This window comes from Anas platyrhynchos, chromosome 1 (assembly GCF_047663525.1).
Source record: "Anas platyrhynchos isolate ZD024472 breed Pekin duck chromosome 1, IASCAAS_PekinDuck_T2T, whole genome shotgun sequence".
Classification (NCBI taxonomy): domain Eukaryota; kingdom Metazoa; phylum Chordata; class Aves; order Anseriformes; family Anatidae; genus Anas; species Anas platyrhynchos.
Window position 1 is genome coordinate 207263936 of NC_092587.1, and position 24065 is coordinate 207288000.

A 24065-nucleotide genomic window follows, 5' to 3' on the forward strand; every position below is an offset into this window, starting at 1 on the left:
GCCGAGGGATGCTGCAGGGAAGGGGCTGGGCCGGGCTGGTGGAATGGGTTTATTAATTATTTAGTACAACACAGATCTTTGTTACAGCAGGAGGGGCAGCTCTGGAGCTGGGCAGCCCCGGCAGGGCCCCCGCACTGCAGGTTAGACCGCATGCATCGGGCAGGCAGCCTGCGCCCTGGCTGGGCAGCGCCCGTCCCAGGAGGCGGCGAGGCCGCCCCGTGCACGGGACAGGGCCCCGGGCCCAGCCCTGCCACCCTGAGGGCACGCACGAGCACAGGGACCCACGCGTGGGATGCAGCCGCCACCCGCCCGGGGACACTCACACACACACACGTGCCCCGGCGCAGGCATGCGCCCCACGGCACCCGGTGCAGCTGCCCCGTCCCAGTCCCGTCCTGGTTGCGGCAGGCAGGAGCGTGGGGCGGGCAGGGGTCTGGTCACTCCCCTCTGCTCTGATCACGGCGTCTGTGCCCCCAGGCGCTTGGGCTTCAGGCTGCCCAGCAGGGTCTGCACGCCCTTGCGGACGGTGGAGCCCACCCGGCGGGCCACTGAGTCAGCAGGCGGCGCGGGCAGGCAGGAGCTGGAGGCCTGGGGCCGGGCGTCCAAGCACTTCTGGTAGCGCAGCTGGGGACAGGGGGTGAGTGGGGCCACGGGGGTGCAGGGGGGGGCGCAGGGCCAGGGACACTCACCATGCAGGCAGCCTGCAGCGCCTCACTCAGCCCCGCCGCGTTGGGCTCACACCAGACCATGTGGCAGCGGAAGGCGCCGGGGGCACTGGCCATGATGAAGGCGAAGGAGCGGACGTCCCGGCCCACGCCCATGAAGGAGAGGAACCGCACACGGCACTCGCACAGCACCGCCTCCGTCTGCAAGCACAGCGCCGGGCTCAGCACCGGGACGGGGACGGGGACGGGGACGGGGATGGGGACGGGGATGGGGATGGGGCTGCCGCACCTGCTCGTGGGTGATGGTGAGTGTGGCAGGGGCCACGTTGACCACGATGGGGGTCCAGTGCTCTTTGCTGCTGGTGGCCAGCGCCGCCTCCAGTGCTGCGTTGATGACGTCCATGCCTGGGACAGGCAGGTGGGGGCTCAGGGCGGGCATGGGGGAAGAGGGCCCCGTTCCCAGTGTGGGGCACACCCCAACACCAGCCTCCCTCCACGGCCCCCCAGGCTCACCCACGGGCTTGGTGACAGGTACGCAGCCCAGGTAGCAGACCGGGAACTTCTGCACCACCTCGCTCTTGGGCACCGGGAACTCCACTGCGGGCACGGGGCAGGGTCACAGCGCACACCCCGAGCATCCCCCCTGCCCCAGCTGCACCCAACAGCCCCACAGCCAGCCCACGCACAGCCTGCTGCCCCCCTGCCTGCCCTCTGCACCCACCCACATGGCCCCTGCAGCCCCATGGTACTGCCACTGTGCAGCCCCCAGCCCCCCTGCATGCACGGGCTGGACACAGCTGGTCCCCAGGTGCCTGTGCCCCCCACCCCAGGCCCCTGCCATACCCTGGAAGGGGATCTCCACCATCCTGGAGGAGTCCATGGAGAGGCCGTTAGCCAGTGCCCGGGCACTTCGCCGCTCCACCATGATCTGGGGAGAGCAGAGGGGCCATGGACCCCCCCCAGCCTGTCACGATGCAGCCCCCAACCTCCGCCCGGCACAGGCAGCCAGGGGACAGAGGGGTGGGGGGAGCACCCAGGGCAGCCCTGGGCTCACCTGGGAGCAGACCTCATGCAGGCTGGTGGCGATGTCCTTGGCGGGGCTCTCGCAGCGGAAGACATGGCACTTGAGCATCTGTGTCAGCTGGTCCCGGGCCACGTAGGCGAAGTCCCTACAAGGAGGGGCTGCGCTCAGGGACCCCTCACAGGCCACCAGGGCCCCGGCCCCCCGCCCACAAGGAGTGGGCCACCGCCACCAAGGCCCCCCAGCACAGCGTGTGCAGAGGCTGGGGACACGTGGCGCTGCCATACCTCTCCCTGGGTGCCCGGCCAGAGCAGCAGGAGAGAGCCAGAGAACAGAGTCAGGGGGGCTGGGTGCACACACACACACAACCAGCACGGGGCAGCACCCAGCCCACGGGACCCCCACCTGCCCCAGGACCCCACAACCTGAGAGTACAGGGACCCCCACACACACCCTGCATGCTGACAGATGCACCCAGCACCCCGCATCCGCAGGACGCCCCCGCACCCCCAAGTTCAGGGACCCACCCCACACCTCAGCTCTGGACAAATGCCTGCACCCGGCGTGCCAAGACAGCTGTGTGTGTGCACCCCCCTCTGTACCAGCCCTGCGCACCCCACGGGGACCCCTGCATGCCCCCTGTGTTCCCAGGAGACCCTGAACAGCCCTTGGCCCCGCGCCCCCACCTGCCACTGTCACGCCCCACGCCCCAGACACGGATGCTGGCCACAGGCTGTGCGTGCAGCAGGGTCTGGTCCTGCGGGTCCACCAGCTTCAGCGTCTGGCTCTGCAGGAGCAGCAGCATGGCCCGGCCCTGGGGGGGCCGTGTCAGGCCAGGGGCAGCCTGGGGTGAGGGGTGCAGGGACAGAGCACGGCATGCAGGGCAGAGAGGGGATGTGCTGGGGGCCAGGGGTGATGCTGTGCTTGGGGAGGGAGGCACTCACCCCCCCCCAGGCACCCGGCGCTCCATGCTGGTGCAGGGACAGCTGGCGGATGCAGTTGTTGACGGCGACGCTGCTCCTCCCGGGTGCCAGCTCCTCCTCGCTCATCTCCACCCAGCCCAGCGAGCGCACAGGGAAGCTCTGCGGGGCACGGCCCGGGTAGGCGCAGTCTGGCTCCCACCAGCCCCACGCACCGGAGGGGGGCCAGGGACAGCACCCCGTCCATCCAAGCCCCCCCCACAGTGGCAACAGCACAGCCACCGCCCCAGGGCCCCCACATCCCTGCGACACCGGGGCAGGAGGGGCCAGGGGAGCTGGGCAGGAGCCCACCACCAGGGCGGCCCCACTCAGCCCCCACTGTCCCAGCCTACCTTGGAGCCCGGCTCGTCCTCCTCAGCCAGGGCCGCACTGCAAGAGTGGGGCTGTCACCGGCTGCCACCGGCTGCCACCGGCTGCTCCCTGCGCACGGGGAACCCTGCGCCCAGCTTGGTCAACGCAGCCCCCACCAAGCCCCCAAACCCCCACCTGATGCCCGGCGAGGCCGGGTCTGGTGCCGGTGGCTCCGCATCCTGCACTCCAGGCTCGCCATCAGCCTCCTCTGCCGTGGGGTCCTGGGAAGGAGAGAGGGTGGCAGGGCCGGGCGCAGCAGGCAATGTCCCCGGCCCCGACAGCCCCTCACCTTCCAGAAATCGCCATCGCCAAAGCGTTCAGCCGGAGCGAAGCCCGTCCAGGCGAGCTGTGGGCAGAGCAGAGGGCTCAGGACAAATGCCGTGGGGCAGCTCCACAGCCCCGTGCCCCCCGACTCACCGGCTGCTCCTCGCAGGGGGTGCTGCCCTGGGAGCTGCGGGCGAGCCCCGCCGGGGGCTCCCACTGCGTGGTGCCGGTGGGGATGTGCCAGTAGTAGGTGCCCGAGGTGTCCTGCACCCGCATCCATCCCGCAGGCAGGTCCGAGTCCGTCTCGAAGGAGTTCCGGGTCCAGAAGGAGTCTGGGGAGCAGGGGGGGAGCCGAGGCTGGGACCCCCGCAGCCCCACACAGCCGGGAGGGGACCCCGGGGTGGTCGCCATGTGGGGGGAGCTGCCACACAGCGGGGGGGCACAGCCAGGCAGGGCAGAGACCCCGCTGCCATAAGGAGTCCCGATGGCCACCAGGACGGGGGCCAGGCCGGGGGGGACACCCGAACACCGGCCCACGGGGTCGCGGGGACGTGGCCAGCAGGCACCGAGACCCCCATCAGGGCGATGGCCACGAGGCCCTCGCTGTGCTCGGTGCCCCCCCGCACCCACAGATCCCATCCCGCAGCCCCCGCCACGCCGTGGGGCCCGTCACACCAGGGCCCCCCTCCCAGCCCCCGCCCCTCGGGACCCCCATCCCCGGCACCCCGCGCCCACCCCCCCGGCACCGCGGGGCCCCCTCCCGGGGGGGGGCTCGGGGCAGCGCTCACCTGGGCCCTGCTGGTCCAGGCGTTGCCCCGGCAACCGCTGACGGCATCGCCAGGGGCCGCCACTGGGATGCGCCGGGGGGGGGGCGGGGATGCGCAGATGGGGGGGGGGCTGGGACCGGGATGGGGAGGGAGGGAGGGGGCGACAGGGACAGCAGGGGCCGTGCGGAGGGGGCCGGGGACACAGGGACAGGGGGTGAGGTGGGTGGGGACGGGCAGCTGGGGCACCGTGGGGGACCCCCGCGGCCGGGGGGGGCAATGGGGAGCGCATGGGGATGCGCAGCCAGGAGGGTGCTGGGTGACCGCGCTGGGACAGCACGACACGGGGCACGGCACGGATGGATGGATGGATGGATGGATGTGTGACTGGCACGGGGGGGGCACAGCCCGGCCGGGGGCCACCATGCAGAAGGGAGCGATGCAGTGCGCATGCCGCGGAGCCGTGGGCAGGGGGCAGGGCTGGGGGCAGCAGTGGGTGCAAGGCTGGGGAGGGCACACAAAGACGTGGGGCTGAGAGGAGCAGGCTGGGCACAGCAGGATGGGGCACAGCAGGATGGGGGCACAGCAGGATGGGGCACGGCAGGATAGGGGCAGCAGGAGGGGGGCAGCAAGAGGAGGGCACAGCAGGATGGGGCACAGCAGGATGGGGGCACAGCAGGATAGGGGCAGCAGGATGGGGCAGCAGGAGGGGGGCAGCAAGAAGGGGGCACTGCAGGATGGGCACAGCAGAAGGGGGCAGCACACTGGGCTGGGGGCTGCAGGGGCAGCTGTGGCACAGGCAAGCGGGCACACACGGGGCCCACCTGCGTCGTCAGGGGAGCTGCCGGCCGGGCTGCCCTGGCTGAGCGTGGCCCAGCTGGAGTCCTCGTCGCTGGCGGTGCCGCTGCGCGCCCCGAAGAGCCGGCTGGCGCTGCGGCCCTGCTCACGGGGCGCCCGCTCCCCGCTGGGCTCCGACTCGGCCGTGGCGGGGTCGCTCTGCACCGGGGTGGAGTCCCCGTCCCCGTCCTCCGCGTCGTCCCCGTCGTCATCCTCCTCCTCCTCCTCCTCCTCCTCGGGGGCGCCCCGCAGGTCGATGAGCAGGGCCCCCCTGCCGGCGGCGTTGCGGGCGTTGCGTGCGGCCACCTCCAGCTCCTCGGGGGGGGGCCCCAGCTCGTTGCGGTTCTGGTCCCGCTCGGCTGCCCGGCGCAGCTGGTTCTGGCCCTCCTTCACCCACTTGGCATTAGCGGGCTCCTCGCCGGCCTGGGGGGCCGGGCCCCCGCCGCCTCCCAGCTCCGTGCTGCCATGGAGGTGGTGGCCGTGGGGCGAGCCGGGGGGGGCCTTGGCCGGCAGCAGCTCCCCGTGCTCGGGGGGGCCCTGCAGCGCCAGGCTCAGCCCCAGGCAGCTGTTGTCGTTGGCCAGGTCGCTGCGCTTGCTCAGGGACCCCGACATCGCGGGGCCTGGGGACAGCAGAGACGCGGGCAGGACCAGCGTCACCACGGGGAGCGGCTGCCACGGGGCCAGCACCGCCCGTGGGGCCGGCATCGCCCGTGGGCCCCCCCCCACGGGGCCAGCCCCAACCCTCACCTGCGGTGGCGGAGGCTCCTACAGCCCCCGGGGCGCCAGCTCCTCCGTGTCCATGGGGCCTGCGGGCAGGGGGCACTGGGGACAGCGGGGGCGGCAGTGGCGGTGGGGGTGCCCCCCCTGGCCCCCTGCCCTTCCCCAGCCGCCCCCCGGCCCCGGGACGCCCTCACCCCACGGCGGCCCCGCAGCCGCGACCCTGCCCCACGCACCGTGGGGCTCAGCCCCGCAGCGCCCCAGGGCCCGGTCCTGCCCGGCTCTCACGGCCGAGCCCGGCCCCCCCGCAGCCGCCCCCAGCCCCCGGGCCCCGTCCCCGTCCCCGTCCCCGTCGCGGTGCCCCCGCTGCGCCGGGCCCGGAGCCGCACTCGCCCGACCCCCGGCCCCGGCCCCCATCCCCGGCGCAGCCCCCGGGGGGAGCGGCCCCGCTGCGGCCCCTCCGGTACCTGCGGCGGCTCCGCTGCCGGGGGGGCGGGGGGGGTCGGCTTCCGCTTCCGAGGGCGGGGCGGAGCGGAGCGGGCACGGCGCGGTGCGGGGCGCTGCGGGGCGGTGCGAGATGCTGCAGCGCGGGGCGGCGCGGGATGCTGCGGGGCGGCACGGCACGGCTCGGCACGGCTCGGCACGGCTCGGCACGGCTCGGCACGGCACGGGGTGGGATGGCACGGCACGGGCTGACACGGGCTGACACGGCGCGGTGCGGCACGAGGCTGCTGGGGCAGCCCCGCACGGTGCAGCTTGGTACGGCACGGAGCAGGGGGGCTCGGCTCGGCCCGGCTCGGCACCGGGCAGCAGAGGGCAGCACGGAACAACCCGGAGCGGCGGGGAGCGGTGCGGGCAGCACGGGGCAGCGCCTGGGTGCACGGCACGGCACGGCACGGCACGGCGCGTGACAGCAGGTATCAGTGCGGCACGGCACGGCATGGCATGGCACGGCACAGCACGGCGTGTGACAGGGGGTATCAGTGCGGCACGGCATGGCACGGCATGGCACGGCATGGCATGGCACAGCATGGCACGGCACGGCACGGCAGCAGGGCCCCGCGGAGCCGCTCGCCCAGCCCCACGTCCCGGCAGCTGCTGGAGCCCCCACGGAGGAGCCCCCAGCCCCTCTCTGGGCAGCCTGTGCCAGGGCTCCGGCACCCACCTGGCACAGCAGTGCTGCCTCGGGCCCAGAGGGCACCTCCTGGAGATGGGGATGGACCCCCCCATGGGGCTAGGGCGCTGCTCAGCTCCTGCTTAAAACCAGCTCCAGCTCGATGCACAAGTCCGTGGGGCCCAATGGGATCCATCCCAGGGTACTCAGAGAGCTGGCTGATGTCATCACAAGACCCCTCACAAATATTTTTCAACAGTCTGGGGAATCTGGAGAGGTCCCAGTCAACGGGAAGCTGGGAAACGTTCTGTTTTCAAGAAGGGCAAGAAAGAAGACCCTGGTAATTACGGGCCTGAGTCTCACTTCAGTGCCTGGTAAAAATCATGGAGAAAACTGTTCTGGGACTTATTGGAAAGCACAAAGTCATAGGCAACAGCAGGTTCATGAGGGGAAGGTCCTGCATAAAGAACTTAATTTCCCTTTATGACAAGGTTACCCACCTAGTTGATCAAGGGAAGCCAGCTGATGTAATCTTTCTGCATTTCAGCAAAGCGTTTGGCTTCTCACAGTGTCCTTCAGGACTAAATGTCCAGTACACAGCTTAACAAGTACCTAATGCAACGGGTGAACAACTGGCTGGTGGGTCAGGCTCAAAGGGTGCTAGTAAACGGGGTTACATCAGGCTGACGGCCAGTCACTAGTGGGGTTCCCCAGGGCTCCATTTCGGGGCCAGTTCTCTTCGATGTTTCCATTGAAATGCCTTTGATGTAGGACTTGAAGGTGTTTTGAGTAAGCTTGCAGACGACACTAGGAGGAGCTAGACGACACGATGGAGGAGCTGTTGACTCTGCTGAGGGTAGAGAGGCTTTGCAGACAGATCTGGACAAATCAGAGTTGGGCCATCACAAAATGCATGAAGTTTAACAAGAGCAAGTGCCATGTCCTGCAGATGGGACGGGGCAATCCTTGGCTATACGTACAGACTGGGGGACGAGAGGCTGGAGAGCAGCCCCACAGAGAGGGGTCTGGGGGTGCTGGTTGTCAGCACGTTGAATACAAGTCAACAGCATGCCCTGGTAGCCGAAAGGTACCCCACGGTACCTGGAGGTATGCCCCAGGCATGGCACTGGCCTCTCCTTGAGAGCTGCATGCAGCTTTGGGCATCACAATATAAGGACATAAAACTACTAGAAAGCGTCCAAAGGAGGGCTACAAAGATGGGGAAGGGTCTGGAGGGCAAGATGCACAAGGAGGAGCTGAAGTCACTTTGTTTGTTCAGCCCCACAGAAGAGGAGGCTGGGGGGAGGCCTCATGGCGGCCTGCAGCCCCCTCACGAGGGGAGGCCTCATGGCAGCCTGCAGCTCCCTCATGAGGGGAGGCCTCATGGCGGCCTGCAGCCCCCTCACGAGGGGAGGCCTCATGGTGGCCTGCAGCTCCCTCATGAGGGGAGGCCTCATGGCAGCCTGCAGCTCCCTCATGAGGGGAGGCCTCATGGCGGCCTGCAGCCCCCTCACGAGGGGAGGCCTCATGGTGGCCTGCAGCTCCCTCATGAGGGGAGGCCTCATGGCGGCCTGCAGCCCCCTCACGAGGGGAGGCCTCATGGTGGCCTGCAGCTCCCTCATGAGGGGAGGCCTCATGGCGGCCTGCAGCTCCCTCATAAGGGGAGTGGAGGGGCCGGCGCTGAGCTCTGCTCTTTGGGGACAGTGACAGGACCTGAGGGGACAGCATGGAGCTGGGGAGGGTCGGGCTGGGGGTTAGGGAAAGGTTCTGCACCCAGAGGTGGTCGGGCACTGGGACAGGCTGCCCAGGTCACAGCACCGAGCTGCTGGAGTTCAGGGAGCATGTGGACAATGCTCTCAGACACATGGTCTGATTTTTGGGTAGTCCTTTGGGGAGCCAGGAGTCGCACTCGATGATCCCTGTGGGTCCCTTCCAACTCAGGATATTCTATGATTCCATGAACTCCAGGAGGTTCCTGTCAGCCCTTTTCTCCAGCCTGTCCAGGTCCCTCCGGACGGCAGCACAAGCCATGCAGCTGCTCCCTCCCAGTTTTGTGTCATCTGCAGATTTGCTGAAGATGGGCTCACTGTGCACCACACAGTAAGGAATGGTTCCCGATGTGCAGACAGAACCTCCTGTGCTCCAGCTGGTGTCCACTGTCTCTTGTCCTGGCACTACCACAGAAAAGAGCTGGGCTCCAACATCTTTGCACCCTCCCTTCAGGTATTTACAGACACTGATGAGATTCCCAAGCTTTCTCTTCTCCGGGCTGTACAGTGCCAGCTCTCTCAACCTCTCCTCCTGTCAGAGATGGTACAGTCCCTTCAGCATCTTTATGTCCACCAGGCCCCCCAGGTCCGTTTCTGCCAGGCAGCATTCCACCTTGGGAGCTCCCAGCATGTCCTGGTGCCTGGACTTGTTCCTCCCCAGGGGCAGGACTTTGCACTTCTTGGTGAACTCCGTGACGTTTCTGTCATCCCATTCCTCCAGCCAGTCCAGGTCCCTCTGGAGGGCAGCACAACCCCCTGGTGTATTCGCCACTCCTCTCAGTTTTGTGCCATCTGCAGCCTTGCTGAGGTTACACTCTGCCCCATCACCCAGACCATTCATGAAGATATTAAACAGGACTGGACATGGTATTGACCCCCAGGACTCATTACTGGCCTCCAACTAGACTGCACCACTGACCATTACACTCTGTGTCCTGTCATTCAGCCTGTTTTCTATCTACCTCACTGTCTGCCCATCCAGCCCATACATCACCAGCTTGTCTGTGAGGATCCTGTGCAGCACAGCGTCAAACGCTTAACTGAAGTCTAGGCAGACTATATCCACTACATTCCCCTTATCTATCAGGCCAGTCGCTTCATCATCGAAGCTTCTCCAGTTGGTCAAGCATGAGTTTCCCTTGGTGAATCCATGCTGACTGCTCCTGATGATGTTCTTGCCCTTCGTGTGCTTAGAAATGGTCCCAGGGTGAGTGGCTCCAGCACCTTCCCCAGGATCAAGGTGAGGCTGACCGCAATGGGCTGCTCTTGGGCCTGAAGAAGGTGATCCTTGAATACTGACCAGCTTTCCTGGGGTCCACTCCTCTCCAGGGCCATATCCCACAGGGCTCTTCTGAGCAGGTCCTTGAAGAGGCCAAAGTCTGTTCTCCTGAAGTTCAGGGTTGTGAACATGCAGTGCACCCTCCCCGTTGCCCTGAGGATCTTGAAAGCCACCATCTCCTGGTCACTGCAGCCAGGGCTGACTTTGATCTTCCCCTTCCCAACATGCCCCTCCTTGTTGGTGCGGATGAGCTCCAGTGGAGCACCTCTCCTCATTGGCTTCTCTATTGCTTGGAGAAGGAAGTTATCACTAACACACTCTAGGAACCTCCTGGATGACTTATGCCCTGCTGGGTTGTCCCTCCAGCAGATAGGTGCAGCACGGCGTGGTACAGCTGTGGTATGTGTATGGGTTCGGTACGGTGCATTCTGGTCTGACCCAGCACTGCAGGGCAGGGCGAGCACAGCCTGACACCAGTCAGCGCAGCGCAGCACACAACTGGGTGGTGCAGCGCAGCACAGAGCAGCGTGGCACGGCACAGCCCGACACAGCCATGGGCTACCCCCCCACATCCTCTGGGACTCCTCTGCAACCCCCCCAGGGCACCCCACTGGGGACCCCACTGCCTCTGGGGGTGCCTCAGCCCGTGGGGAGTAGCCCCCAGCCCCTGCGGGGTACCCCACAAGGTTATCCACAGAGGGATGGGGATTGACTGGTAATGGGATGGGGAAAGAGACACATCACAGTTGTGCTGATCCCCCCACTCCTCCCCCATCGCAACACCCCGGGACAGATCAGAGCAGGGCCTTGGGGACTCCCTGGCTTTTATTGCATCCTGGGGCAGCAGGAGGGGCCGCGGTCACTGCGGGCAGTGGAAGAGGTCGACGGCAATGCTCTTGGGGGGGGCAGGCTGGCGCGCCCCCAGCAGCTCGTCCACGCTGCGGTACTGGTAGTAGCTGTCCCCGCGGAAGAGGAAGATGCCATCAGCAGTGCACATGGCGCCATCCACACCATCGTGGGGCAGTTGCAGCAGCTCGCCCGCGTGTCGCGGCGTCTGTGTCAGGTCCACGCGCCTCATGCGGTCCCCTGTCGGCACAGCCACTGTCACCCGGTGCTGTGGGGCCCAGCCCGGGGACCCCCGGTGCTGCCCTGCACCCACACTTGGCCCCAGCACGGTGCCGGCACACCCACCTGCGATGACGTAGAGCTCTGTGGAGCCAGGGCAGGTGAAGGCGGCGTCTGCAACGGGGACACCCAGCTCATCCTGCAGAGCCTTCGGGTACCCCTCCACCTGCCGGTGGCCCTGGCCCGAGAGGTAGATGGAGACCTGGGAGCCCTGCAGAGAGTGGTGAAGGTGAGGGACGGGCACATGGATGGTCACAAATGTCTGTGGGGACAGGGATGGGGCACGGGACAGGGATGGGGCAGGCAGGGACATCAGGGATGGGGAGGGCCATATGGAGACCCCCGGCTGGGGCCAGCTCAGGAGGGGCTGGAGGTGCTGGTGGGGGCTGGGAGAAGTGCAGTCGTGGGGGGCACTGTGCCACTGCCTCCCCCTGCCCTGGTGCCAGCAGCAACATCCCTTCAGCAGCCCCCATGCCAGGCGTGATGTCCTTGAGCAGCCCTGTGCATTGGGGGGGGTCCCACCTGAATCAGGTACGTGCGTCCATCCCAGGCGAAGGCAGCATCCACGTCGCCCTGCAGCCCTGGCCAGCTGTGTCCCTGGGGCCAGGCGTGCCACCCGTCCCGCCATGAGTCCAGCCGGAACATCAGCCCACCTGCAGGATGCGTCAGCCACGGCCCTGCCCCACAGCCCTGCCCCTGCCCCGCAGACAATGGCCCACAGCCCCCTTCCCCTTGCCCCACAGCCCCACAGTGCAGACAGGACCACAACCCTCTCTCCCACAGCCCACACCTCCCCAATCCCACAGCCCCACGGCACAGCCAAGCCCACAACCCGTGGCCCCATAGAGCATCCAGGATCACAGCCCTCCACCCCACAGCACGGCCCTGCAGCCCCAGCATTGCTGCAGGCTCAGCCGACCCATGGCCCCCGTCAGCACCCCTCACCGCGGAAGGCGTAGATGCGGCCGGTGTCATCGGAGATGACGGCCTGGAAAGGCAACCTGCTGCAGCGGGCACCGGCATCCCCCCACGAGGCGTTCCCATGACCATGGCCTGTAGGGCAGTGGCAGCAGTGGCAGCAGGAACAGGGTAAAGGATGGGGACGGGGGGACCCCAGGACAGCCAGCAGGGACTCTGCTGCAGGGGGGGACCTTGGGGTCCCTTGGCCACCATAGTCCTGGAGCCCAGGCACCCAGGGTCAGGGCCCTGCAGGAGGGGAGGGGTCCCCAGGGTGCACATCGCAAGGGTAGGTCATAAGGGTGTGGGTCCCCAGGACGAGTCCCCAGAGTGCAGGTCATCAGCATGGGACCACGGGATGGTGCCCAGGGCAGGGGTTCCCAGGACGGTCTCAGAACGGGCCCTCACCTCGTCCTGGGCAGGGTATGAAGTAGTCACGTAGGTCACGGGGGTACCCGGGGGGCACCTCGCCAGTGACGGGGTCGAAGCGCTGGAATTGGGTCCCCTGCAGACAGTAGTAGCGCTCCAGCCAGCGCAGCGCCGCGTCACAGGGCCCGAGCCACGGCCACGTGTGCTGCTTTGTCATCCGCGATGCCAGGTCGAAGGAGAACACCTTGTCCCCTGCACACGGGAGCGGCACGGCTCATCCGGCTCGGCACAGCTCCCAGCACCTGAGCCCTGAGCCTCCCCCAGCCCCCCCACACCCCACCGTGACCCCCGCCACCACCTCCCGGCCGGGCCCCGCTCACCCTTGAAGAAGAGGATGGTCTCCCCACCACACTCCTCAGGATGACACTCCACAGCGGCGTCCAGGCCCCCGGGGACCCCCGGGAACTCGTCCCCAATGCGCCGGGGGAAGCCAGGGCGCAGCTGCCCCCCAGCATAGGCCCAGACCTGCTCGCCCTGCAATGTGCCCCACAGCCTGAGACCCACCGGTCTCATCCGTGTCCCTGGCCAGCCCCACAGGGCTGGTCCCAGAGAAGACCCCAGCACCCAAACTGTGGGATGGGACCCCAGGACTGTCCCTGCCAGCACCACCCACCCACGGGCCAACCCCAAGGGATCAGCACAGGGTTAATCCCCCCAGCCCCAGGGAGCAGGACCTCAGGAGGCCCCCCAGCCCAAGCCCCCCAGCCCAGGATGACCAGCCCACAGCCGTGCCTGGAAGAGGTAGAGGCTCTGGTGCTCCTCAGGGTGCTCGCGGCGATGGATGCGCAGCGCCGCGTCCACGGGGCCCTCCAGCTCCAGCCAGGATGCAGCCAGGGGGTGGCCGTGGGGCAGGGGTCCCCGCGGTGAGGTCTCCCAGACCTCCGTGCCTGGGCAGGGGCACCACGCTTGCCCCACAGCAGCTGACATGGGCCCTAGTGCTGCCCCCCCCGCACCACCCCAAAGCCCTGCTCCTAGCCCAGCCTTGGCATGGGAACAACCCCCCCACCCATTTTCTCCCAGGGCCCCACCTCCACCCCTCATTTAACCACATCCCCTGTATCCTCCTGTCCCCACCGTGATCTGCCCCCACAGACCCCAGCTCCCCCCATTTCCCCTGGACACCCCCCTACTTCCCCTCCAGAGCTCCCAGTGCCAGACCCACTCCCCCAGCACCCACACCCCTCCTATTCGCCCAGCTCCCCAGATTCCATTTCCCCCACAGCCCGTAACCGCACTCCTGATGCCAGCCCTGTCCCCCCCAGACCACGTTTTCCTCCCGTGCCCCAGCCCCACACGCCCCAGCCCCACCTCTGAAGAAGAGCATGGTGCCGTTCTCCGTCAGCGCTGCGGCATCAAAGCCACCCTTGTCCCCGCAGAGCTGGGACAGGTCTGGGGGTGGTGGGGGGAAGGCAGGTGGTTGGCACGGACCCCTGGGTGCTGCCTGCTGCCCCAGAGCTCCTGACGTGCCCCATGGCACCCTGTGCCTGGACCCCCCCCCGCACCCCCCCCCCTTGCCTGTGTGACCCCACGCGCACCTCTGCGCCCCCCCCCCCCCCCGCCCCACGGGCTCTCACCAGTGTCGTTGCCGAGGGGCTCAGCCCCGTGGGGGTGCCCTCCTCCAGGCGCATCGGGTTTGAGGTGGGTCCTGGGGACAGGCAGGTGGGTCCTGGGGACGGGAGCGGCCCCGCACCCCTCCCAAGCGGCCACGTACGCGCCCCGCGCTGCCCCGCAGCCCCCCGCCCCGCACAATCCCCCCGACCCCACAGCCCTGCCCCGCGCAGCCCCCGCCCGCCCACCCCCCGCCGCCCCCCACTCACAGGGGTCGGGCGCACCCCAGGGCCAGGGCAGCGGCCAGGCAGAGGGCAGCGGCGGGGACCCCCATGGTGAGCACGGCCCCCGCCGCCGCCGCCGGCCCTATATAGGGGGGGCCTTGCACAATCTCCCTGCCCCATTGCTCAACACGGACCGCCCCGCGCAACCTTCGGCCGGGGGGGCCGGGGCAGGCGCACCGGGTCGAGGGGGGTCAGGGGGAAGGGAAGGAAAAAGGGGGGAAGAAAACCGCAACCCGGGGGGGGGTACACGGGGGGGCGCGGCGCGGTGGGGACCGGGGCAGCCCCCGCTCGGGGCAGGGCAGGGCCGGGCTGGGCCCCCCCGCAGGTGCGCGGCGCTGGCCCCGTGCCAGCCCCTTCCCATCAGCTGCCCCCGTGCTGGGAAGCGCCCGACCCGGCTCTGTTTGCTCTGGCACGGCCCCGCGGGCAGGAGCCGGCAGCCCGACCTGTGCCGGGCAGCCCGGGGCACGGCGGGGGGGGCAAAGAGGCGGGGGATGGGTGGGGGCCACGGACCCCGCAGCTCCCGGGGGACCCCCAGTACTGCCACCCCCCCACTGCCCCCCAGTCCTGGGGTCCCCGGGGTGCACCCATCCCGGCAGAGCTCCCGGTCCTGTCCCGTGGGACGCTGGCCCCGACCCCCGCGGCATGGGGGGGCCGCAGCCGGTGACACGTTCCGGGGGCGACGGTACCCTCAGAATACTTTATTTTGTACATACAGAGCGTGCGAGCGCAGCCGGGCGCGCGGCGGCAGCAGGGGGCTACAGGGGGGGCTGCAAGTCCACCCCATGCCCACCCCACGGCCCCCTCACCCCGTGCACCTCAGGGAGCCCCGCGGGCGCTGCCGTGGGGGGAACGCGGCCACCCCCGCCCCACGCCAGCCATGCCCGTCCTTGCCCCTGCTCTGGGCCCGGCCGCCCTGGCGTGGGGATAAAGTGCACAAGAGGGGCAGCGCGGGCGGTGGGGGCTCCCGCGTGGGGTGAGCACCGTTGCCCCCCGGGTCCCCGCCGCCCCTACTGCAGGTAGCGATAGGCCTTGAAGCAGTGGTTGCCCGAGTCGGCCACCACCACGTGTCCATCCGAGGTGAGCGCCAGCCCCTGCGGCCCGTACAGCGGGTCGGCCGCCGTGTTGATGTAGGAGAGGAAGGAGCCTGAGCTGTCAAAGACCTGCAGGTGGTGGCAGAGCTGTGACCCCGGCCCTGCGCCCTCCCGTGCACCCATCCCTGCCCCTGAGGTCCCACAGCCACGGGGACCTGGCCCTGCCCTGGCTGTCCAAGCCCTGCCCAGCAGCCCCAGGGTCCCATCCCCACGATGAGGGCCCCCATGGGCACGAGGATCCACCTCTGTCCTGCAGCTTCCCATGGGCATGAGGTCCCTACCCGCACCCCAGTGGTCCCCGTGGGCACACACACCCTTCCAAACCCCTGTATCCACCATGGGCACACTCACCATTCATGCCCCAGATGTCCCAACTGTCCCCATGGATGCACAGAGCTTGTCACCGCCCCAGTGACCCCCCCATGCGGGTGCACACCCTGTCCCCGCTCTGCTCCCCGATCTACCCTTTGTTAAGTCACTGGTCAGGGCCACAAACCCCGCTCTCTGCTCAGGACCCCCTGCTGGCAATGGGCTGTGGGGCAGGGATGGGGCTGTCCCAGCCCCCCGCAGGCAGGACCCCGCGCTGGGGCCGCGCTCCCACCTGGATGCGGCTGTTGCCCCAGTCGGCCACGATGATGTTGCCATTGGCGTCGACAGCCACCCCCGTGGGGGCGTTGAACTGCCCGTTCCCCTCCCCGTGCGACCCGAACTTGAAGAGGAACTCACCGTCCGCGTTGTACACCTGGGGACGAGGGTGTCAGTGGCTGCTGGCACGGGGCCAGTGGCACAGCGGGACGGGCATGGCGCTGGGCACGGCGCTGGGCGCGCCGCTGGCACTGCCCGCCGATGCCAGGCTCACCTTCACGGAGTGGTTGTGGAAATCCGTCACCACGATCTCGTTCTTGTTGTTGACCGCCACGAAGTGGGGCCCTGGGGGAGCAGCGCTGAGCCCAGGTGGGGATGAGGACACCGGGCGCCCAGCACAGGGGTCCTGCCCATGGGAACGGGGATGCCCAGGCGCCGTGCCAGCACCAGCACCAGCACAGATTAGTGGGGTTAGTGTGTACAGGCAGCCACGAGGCCATTGCAAAGGCATTAGTGCAGGCAGTGCATGGCTCTGGGGTGGCTAGAGGGGGTCCCAGGGGAGCCCAGAGCTGAGGGGGGACCCAGTGCCCTGGCCGCCGGGGCAGAACCAGAGACCATGGCCAGGACCCAGAGCCAGAGCCCAGATCCAGGACCCAGAACCAGAACCTAGAACCCAAGCCCAGCCCCAGCATCAGAAACAGAACCCCAAACCAGGCCCTAGAACCAAGGCCTAGAACCCGCACCACCTCCAGAACCCAGGTCCTAGAACTGGAACCCGGAGCCCAGCCCCCCCCACCAGCGCCAAGACCCAGAAGAAGACCCTGCACTGGAACCCAGAACCCGGGCCCAGCATCAGCCCCACCACCCGAGCCCAGAGCCCACACCAGCCCCGGCCCCAGCCCCAGGTGCCGCGGTGCCGCTGGGTCGGCTCCCGCCGGCACGGGGCAGGCATGCAGTACTCACCCGGCCCGGCCCCGAGCCAGCGGGCAGCCAAAGGCATGCAGTAAGGAAGAGGGAACTTGCCCATCGGTGTATTACCATCGAGTGTACCTGCAAACTGCCGCTCGGCCGTGCCGCGGCTCCCAAACTTGGTGACCAGCTTGCCGTTGGACTGGAAGATGAAGACGCAGCAGGCCTTGTTGTCCACCACGATGATGTGCCCGTTGCGGTCCACGGCGACGCCCTTGGGGCCCATCAGCCGCCCGGCCCCGATCTTTGTCTGCGGCAGGCAGAGACATCAGAGGGGGCCCCGAATCACTGCCCCCCGCCCCGGCCCCCCCCTCACCTTGAACTTGCCCTCGGGGGAGAAGATGCTGACCCAGCGGTTGTCGTAGTCGGCGATGATTATGTCCCCGTTCATGTCCACGGTGACGCCGGTGGGGCGCTGCAGCTGGCCCGGGGAGCGGCCCCGCACGCCGAAGCGCAGCCGGAACTGCCCCTCGTTGGAGAACACCTGGGAAGCCGGGGGGGGGCTCAGCCAGGGCGGGGGCCGGGGGCCGCGGCAGCGCCACTAGCTCCTACCTGCACGCACTGGTTATTGCTGTCGGCCACCACGATGCGGCCGGCACTGGAGGTGGAGATGCCCTGCAGGTTGGTGAACTCGCCCTTCTCCCGGCCGCGGCTCCCTGTGGGGGGGACACGCAGCTGTCAGCGGCGCCCCCCGCACCTCCCGCGGCCTCGCCACCACCACGGCTCACCGACACGGAAGATGAGCTCGTCCTCGATGGGGTTCTCCTTCTTCTTGCCGCTGCTGTACATGCTGGAGGGGCGCCGCACGGCCTTCTGCCGGATGTGTCCGCTGCTGGGAGACTTCACGCGGCGCTTGACATCGTCCGGGGAGGGGGGCACGTCGCAGGCCTTGACGGCGCGGACGCGGAAGGGGCTGCCGCGGATGGGCTGCCCGTAGAGCAGGATGGAGAGCATGAAGTCGCCCTCGGCACGCGGTGTGTACAGCAGCTCGTAGGTGCCGTTCTTGTTGTCCAGCACCTCGCTCTCAGCCACGCTGCCGTCCGGCCCCGTCACCTGGAAGCGCAGGCTGGCGCTGCCGCTGCGCACCAGCTCCCCGTCCTTGTCCTTGGTGGTGACGCTGAGCGAGGCGGGCTGTCCCACCACCGCGTGCCGCAGCCCCTCGCCGGTGGCCACCGTCTTGTGCGCCGTGGCGCTGGTGGTGATGAGCACGCCCAGGTTGAGGATGGACTTGCGGACGCCATCGGTCTCCACCACGTAGTCCAGCTGGTCGTTCTCGTGCGGGTGCTCCGGGAACTCCTGGCTGGCCAGCTCGCTCAGCCGCTCGCTCATCTGTTTCTTCACCAGCAGCACCTCGGGCGCCGTGCCGTGGTGCAGCGCCTGCTCGGTGAAGGCGCAGCTGCTGAGGATGTTCTCCTGGCCCTGGCGCAGCGCGTCCAGCTGTGCCTGCAGCACCTGGGGACACGGCAGGGTCACCGGCGGCCACGTCCCTGCAGGTGCCGTGCCGTGACAGTGGCGGCTCGGGGGAGCACGGCAGGGGCAGGCAGCGCTACCTTCTGCTTGGCCCCGCAGATGGCCTCCAGGTCCCGCACCAGCAAGCCCTTACGCTGCTGCAGAGCCTTCTCCAGCTCCTCGAAGGTGCTGCCGATCTCGGACACGGCCTCGTTCTTGCGCTCCACCAGCTGCTGGCTTATTTCTGACACCAGCCCAATGGCGGCTGCCAGCTGCGGGAGCCTGCAGAGCCGGGGCTGGGCACAGGTACGCGGCCGGGGACCCCGGGGCCCCACTCCCCCCGCCATGCCCCCCCCCAGTACCCCCCTACCTGCCCCTGATGGCCTCCAGCTGCTGCTGCAGGGCCGCCTTGTGCTGCTCCACCACGTCGCGTAGCGGCACCGTGACGTGCTCCCGGTGCTCCCCTTCCGTGCACTCGTGGCACATGGCTGTCTCGCAGGACTCGCAGTAAAACTCCATCACCTGCGGCACCGGCACTCAGGGCCCCCCATCACCGGCACCCCCTGCCCCCCCACCCCGCGACCCACCTTGCCCTCGTGGTTGGGGCAGGAGAGGGGCTGGCCGGTGACGGCGCTGACGGGGTCCAGCCCCTGGCCAGGGTGGGGGCCACGGCTGTCAGGGTCGCGCTGCAGCACCTCCATCAGGTTGGTGATGAAGAAGTTGTTCTGCAGGGCCGCGACGCCCCGCTCGGGCAGGATGGAGGTCTGGCGGCAGACGGGGCAGGAGAGGGTCAGGCTCTGGGGCGGGATATAGTTCTGGAGACACCTGGGGCAGAACGGGGACAACGAGAGGGTCAGGGCCACCACCACGCAGGCGCGGGGCAGTGTGTGGGGCAGCGGGATGGGGCTGGGCAGACAGACAGGGGCCGGGGGGACAGGTGGACGGACGTGGGGCTGTGCCATGGTGCATGGAAGCACACAGGGCAGAAGGCAGGGATGGGGCTGGGGACAGACGGAGGGATGGGGGCTGTGCCAGCATGCGCTGGGGAGCATAAGGTATGAAGAGAAGAAGGGACTGGAAGGGCAGCCAGCAGGACAGGCAGATGGGGAGCTGCACCGCAGTGCCGCAGGGTGCACAGGACAGGGGCAGAGGAAGGGGTTGGGGGAACAGACAGACACGGGGCAGAAGGATGGACACGGGCTATGCCACGGTGCATCAGGGGGCATGGGGAGAGGGCTGGGGTATCAGACAGACAGCAGGACAACTGGGGGTGAGGGGGGCACAGCGCTGCAGTGCCAATGGAGAGCTGGCCACTGGACCCCGACATGGGGCCAGACCCACAGACAGACAGAGATGGGATGGGACGGGACCATGAGGGCAGGGACAGGGAAGCGCCAGGTGCTGGCAGAGGCCTGGAGGGCACAGAAAGAGCAGACATCAGAACAGAGCCCCCAGCCATGCCGCAGCCCCCCCCAGCCAGACCCTGCACTGTGGGGCAGAAACAACCCCACTGCCCATGGGATGGGAGCTCTAGGGGCAGCGTAGCCCCTGCCTCCAGGTGGGGGGCTTTCACCCCATCTTGCATTTGAAACATGTAGTGGGGCTCTGCTCCCCCCTGGCTGATGGGGGGCAGGCATCCTGGGGGCATGGGCTGGCCTGGGCAGTGCATGGGGAGCTGCAGTGCAGAGCAGTGAGGGTGCAGGGGCGTGGGGGGCTGCACGGCCTGGAGGCAGCAGTGCATTGCAGGGGGGCAGTGGGCAGTGCAGCGGGGCACAGCGTGGATGCCATGGGGGCATGGTGGGGATGCAGCCTGAAGGCAGCATGGATGCGGCAGGGGGCAGTGGGAACGCAGTGCCATGCAGCTTGGGGGCTGCGGGGATGCAGCGGGACAGAGCAGCCCCAGCTCCGCTCCTGCAGGAGCCGCGGGAGGGGGGTGCAGGGGATGCAGCTGGGCACAGCGCGGGTGCAGGGAGGGCGCTGCAGGTCCGTGAATGCAGCACGAACGCTCCGGGGCGCAGTGACCCAGGCAACCTGCAGGAGGTGCAGTGGGGGAAGCCGCCAGTACAGGCGGATGGGGTACGGCAACGGGGTGCAGTGGGGCTCGGGGTGCAGCACAGACACAGCTGGATGCAGTGGGGGCACAGCGGGGATGCGGTGGGGCCCTGGCAGCAGGCGGGGGTGCTGCAGTGGGGAGCATTGGGATGCAGGGGGCCCATCAGGGTCTGGACATCCAGAGCAGGCACTGGGAGTGCAGTGGGACCCCAGTTCAGCTCTGTCAGGAGGTTTGGGAGGGAAAGTGCTTCAGGAGATGCAGCGCAGCACACGGTGAGTGCCGTGGGTAATGCAGTGTGGTGCAGGGGGGAAGCATCAGAGCACAGTGGGGAGCAGTAGGCATGCTGTGAGGGATGCAGCAGGGATGCAGAGGGCACAACAGGGATGCTGTGGGGGTGGGGTTTGGGGGCAGCAGGACGGAGGGGATGCAGCAGGGATGCAGTGTGGGTGAAATGGGTGCGCAACAAGGTGCAGCAGAGATGCAGCAGTGCACAATGGGGATAAAGGGGGGTGCAGTGGGGATGCGGTTTGGGGTCAGCAGAGCACAGCAGGGATGCAGCAGGGATGCACCAAGATGCAGCAATGCAGTGGGGCACAACAGGGATGCAGCAGGGATGCCATGGCATGCGGCACAGCACCTTGTGGGTGCAGTGGGGCACAGAGGGGACACGGCACGACTGCAGGGGGGAGTGCCAACCCCGCGGTGGGGTGTGGACGGGCACCGTGGGGCAGGGCCTCACCTCTCGCAGAAGGTGTGCAGGCAGGGCAGCACCTTGGGGTTGCGGTAGCGGTCGAGGCAGATGCTGCACACCAGGAACTGTTTGTCAATCTGCCGCACCACCGGGCTGGCGCTGGCCTCCCGCTTCGCCATGGCGGCGTTCCCGCGGCCCCGCGGCGCTCAGCCTGCAGGCGGGGGTGGTCAGGGGGTCAGCACCCCCACGCCGCCCCCAGCCCCACACCGGCCCCGTGGGCTGGGCACGCAGCGTGCGCTCACCCCGCAGGGCTCGGGGGCGGCCGCAGCCCTCGCCCCACACACCATGGGGCAGGCAAGGGCGAGCAGGGCCACCCACCCCTTCCCACCCCAGACACAGCGCCCCACAACCGAGACCCACAGCACGGTGCCGGGGGGCGGCAGCGGGCTCCCCCCCTCCACCGAGCGCTGCCCCCCACGCAGAGCACCCACCCGCCCGCCCGCCCCACGGAGCCCCACGGGCCGCCCCCTCCCAGCCGCTCCGGGACCGGGGCCCGGGCCCACGCCCGGCGCCTTCGCGCCCCACCAAGGACAGCGCCGCCCCCCCCCGCCCCACGGGTGCCCGACCCCACGCGGGGGGGGCCCGGCACGCACCCGCCGCGCTGCCCCCGCCCCGCTCCGAGGCTCCGCGTCCGCCCCGCGCTCCCCGCGCCCCGCGGGGCCCCCCACGCGCGCCCCCTCCCCACGGCGCCGCCCGCCCCCCCCCGCCCCGTCCCCGCTCACGGCGCTGCGGCGGCCCCACGGCTGCAGGCCCCGGCGCGGCCCCGCCCCGACGGCCATTGTGCGGGCCCGGCACCGCGACGTCACCGCCCGCCCGCCCCGCCCCGGGGGGGGCACGGGGGGCACCGGCACCGGGATGGCGCGGGCCCGGCCCTGCCCCCCCCACCCCCAAACCCCCCCTCCCCCGTACCGGCACGGAGCTGCACCCCCGGTCGCTCTCGCCCCCCCCCCCACGCGTGCCGGCGCCGCCCCGCATCCCCGCGCAGGCCGCCCCCCGGCCCCACCCGTGCCAGCTCCGTCCCGGCCCCACCCGTGCCAGCCGCGTCCTGCCCCCCCCCCCCGCCCCGCCCCTCGGCCCCGCTGTCACCTTCAGGCCCGGCTCGGCTCGGCTCGGCTCAGCCCCCGCCGCGGGCAGCCGGTGCCGGGGGGCCGGCAGGGCGCATCGCCGCGGCTCGGCTCGGCTCGGCCCGGCGCGGCAGGGACTGCGCCAGGGCTGGGCACGGTCCGCAGCCGCATCTGCCAGAGCGGCCCGCACCACTGCGGGGGGGGGCGCCCGGCACCGCGGCCTCGCCCGGCGGCGCGCGGGGACCCCCCCGGGACCCCCCCCCGGGGCTGGCGGCGGGCCGTGGGCGGTGTGCGGAGCGCCGGAGCCACGCGGGGTCCGCGGGGGGGGTCCCCACGCGCTGCCGTGGGAAGACCCGCGGGAACGCCCCCCCCGCCTCCCCCGCCAAGAATGGTCGCGCCCGGGCTGTGGCTCTGCAGTGGGGGGGCTCCGGGCGCGCCCCCCCCCCCGCATCCCGGGGGTACCCGGCTGTCGCCACGGCAACCGCATCCCGCCCCGACAGCAGCCCCGAGCGGGGGCGCCGCCGAAGAGGGGGTGCGCGCCCCCCGCCCCGGGCCCGGAGCCTGCTGCTGGCCGCATGGGGGGGCGCAGCCCCGCCGTGCTGGGGGGCGCGGCGCCCACCTGCCCCCCGCCGCCCTCCTGCCCCGGCCCCCCGCAGGGCGCAGCAGTGCCGGGAGCTCCGCGCTGACCCCGCTGCTTCCCCCCCCCTGCTGCCACCGCCCCCCAGCGCCTCCGCGCTGCTGCCGCTCACCTCCGCGGCGGAGCCATGCAGGCACGGCCAGGACCCTGCGGGGACGGGAGAGTCCCCAGCCCCGGGACCTGGCGCTGCAGGTGCCGGCCGATGGCGAGGAGCGGGCGCGGGGTGCTTCAATGCGTGGGCTGCTGCCCCGGCCCCATGGGTGCTGCTGGGGCCGAGCCCCACCAACACCCCTGCGCCACGGCCCAGGCCTGGGGCTGCCCAGGCCCCCGCAGAGGAACCGGCCGGGCGGCATTCCCAGCACCGCGCCACCAGCACAGCACCGCCACTGCCACCACCGCCGCCCTGCTGTTGTCCCCAGCACCCCACACAGCAGCGCCATCAACTCAGCCCTGGGCCCTCTCCTGCCAAACGTCTTCAGCCCAGTGCAGGCAGTGCCCACTCGTGAAGGTTATGGGTGACACCAGGCTGGGGAAATTGTGCCAGGGTGACACCGGGCTGGGGAAACCATCACCAGGGCAAGACTCCACCCAAAGAGCTTTGGGCAGGCGGGAGGAAAGGGCCAACAGGAACGGCATGGTGTTCGGTAGGGATTAGTCCAAGTCCTGCTTCAGGAAGGACACAGCCCTGCAACAGCACCGGCCAGGACTGCCCAGCTGGGGAAAATGTCCTGGGGAAAATGTCCTGGGGGTCTTCATGGGCAGGACAAGGAGCTGCAGGACACCCTGGCAGCAAGGAGAGCCTGGCAGCACCCAGCCTGTGTGTATGGGGGCACAGACGAGAGGCCGGGGGGGATCAGCCCCCTCTCCACTTGTTAAACCACATCTGGACGCTGCTGTGAGTTTTGGGCCCCCAGCACATGAAAGACCTCAACAAACCACCCCGAGTTCAGGGGGGAGTCCATGGGGGTGGTCATGAGCTGAACCTGTCTAACCATCAGGAAGCACTTCTCTGCTGAGGAGGTGATGAACCCCGGGCCTGTGGGATCTCCTGCCCTGGAGATCTTCACAAGCTGCCTTGAAATGGTCCTGGGCAGCCTGCTCTAGGTGGCTCTGCTTCAGCAGGGGTTGGGCCAGATGACCTTCAGAGGTCCCTGCCAACCTCAGCCATTCTGTCATTCAGTGATGCTGTGAGCACTTGCCCTGTGAGGAGGGAGCTGGGCAGAGACTGAGGCTTGCTCAGCCTTCAGGAGAGAAGCTTCCAACCCAGCAGCAAGCTGATGGCTCCTACAGGGAGGTTACTGAGGAGCCGGAGCCAGGCTCTGCGCAGTGCTGCAGGCTGGAGAGCCCACAGACAGGCAGAAA

The 24065-nt window shown here is 69.2% G+C and overlaps 3 protein-coding genes across 14 annotated transcripts; all 3 read right to left on the minus strand.

The window, feature by feature from the left end:
- Window positions 1–36: 36 nt before the first annotated feature.
- APBB1 (amyloid beta precursor protein binding family B member 1) lies at window positions 37–6145 on the minus strand. Of its 6 annotated transcripts, none has more exons than XM_072033017.1 (15): window positions 6067–6145; window positions 5630–5688; window positions 4870–5502; window positions 3435–3613; window positions 3307–3363; window positions 3153–3238; window positions 2999–3035; window positions 2631–2768; window positions 2373–2530; window positions 1720–1834; window positions 1509–1593; window positions 1179–1262; window positions 955–1070; window positions 690–866; window positions 37–624 (listed from the first exon to the last, which is right to left on the minus strand). In XM_072033017.1, the coding sequence occupies exons 3-15, from the start codon at window positions 5492–5494 to the stop codon at window positions 457–459; spliced, it is 2025 nt and encodes a 674-aa protein (XP_071889118.1). In that variant the 5' UTR covers window positions 5495–5502; window positions 5630–5688; window positions 6067–6145; the 3' UTR covers window positions 37–456. The 6 variants fall into 6 exon arrangements, with proteins under 6 accessions (XP_071889118.1, XP_071889117.1, XP_038034916.2 ...); XM_072033016.1 differs by having other exon boundaries at window positions 5630–5704; window positions 6067–6098; XM_038178988.2 differs by lacking the exon at window positions 6067–6145 and having other exon boundaries at window positions 1732–1834; window positions 5630–5992.
- Window positions 6146–10568: 4423 nt separating this feature from the next.
- On the minus strand, window positions 10569–14229 carry HPX (hemopexin). The gene is made up of 10 exons (XM_038179017.2): window positions 14090–14229; window positions 13847–13917; window positions 13581–13661; window positions 13005–13159; window positions 12593–12746; window positions 12252–12464; window positions 11832–11939; window positions 11409–11539; window positions 10953–11097; window positions 10569–10847 (listed from the first exon to the last, which is right to left on the minus strand). The coding sequence occupies exons 1-10, from the start codon at window positions 14152–14154 to the stop codon at window positions 10621–10623; spliced, it is 1350 nt and encodes a 449-aa protein (XP_038034945.2). The 5' UTR covers window positions 14155–14229; the 3' UTR covers window positions 10569–10620.
- A 558-nt stretch (window positions 14230–14787) lies between these two features.
- Window positions 14788–22972, minus strand: TRIM3 (tripartite motif containing 3). Of its 7 annotated transcripts, none has more exons than XM_072033027.1 (12): window positions 22816–22972; window positions 20991–21153; window positions 18786–19023; window positions 18569–18720; window positions 18300–18480; window positions 17478–18201; window positions 17302–17405; window positions 17066–17233; window positions 16819–16999; window positions 16055–16125; window positions 15797–15937; window positions 14788–15264 (listed from the first exon to the last, which is right to left on the minus strand). In XM_072033027.1, the coding sequence occupies exons 2-12, from the start codon at window positions 21119–21121 to the stop codon at window positions 15112–15114; spliced, it is 2244 nt and encodes a 747-aa protein (XP_071889128.1). In that variant the 5' UTR covers window positions 21122–21153; window positions 22816–22972; the 3' UTR covers window positions 14788–15111. The 7 variants fall into 7 exon arrangements, with proteins under 7 accessions (XP_071889128.1, XP_071889131.1, XP_071889127.1 ...); XM_072033030.1 differs by lacking the exon at window positions 22816–22972 and adding an exon at window positions 22089–22247 and having other exon boundaries at window positions 16831–16999; XM_072033026.1 differs by lacking the exon at window positions 22816–22972 and adding an exon at window positions 22089–22247.
- Between the last annotated feature and the right edge of the window lie 1093 nt (window positions 22973–24065).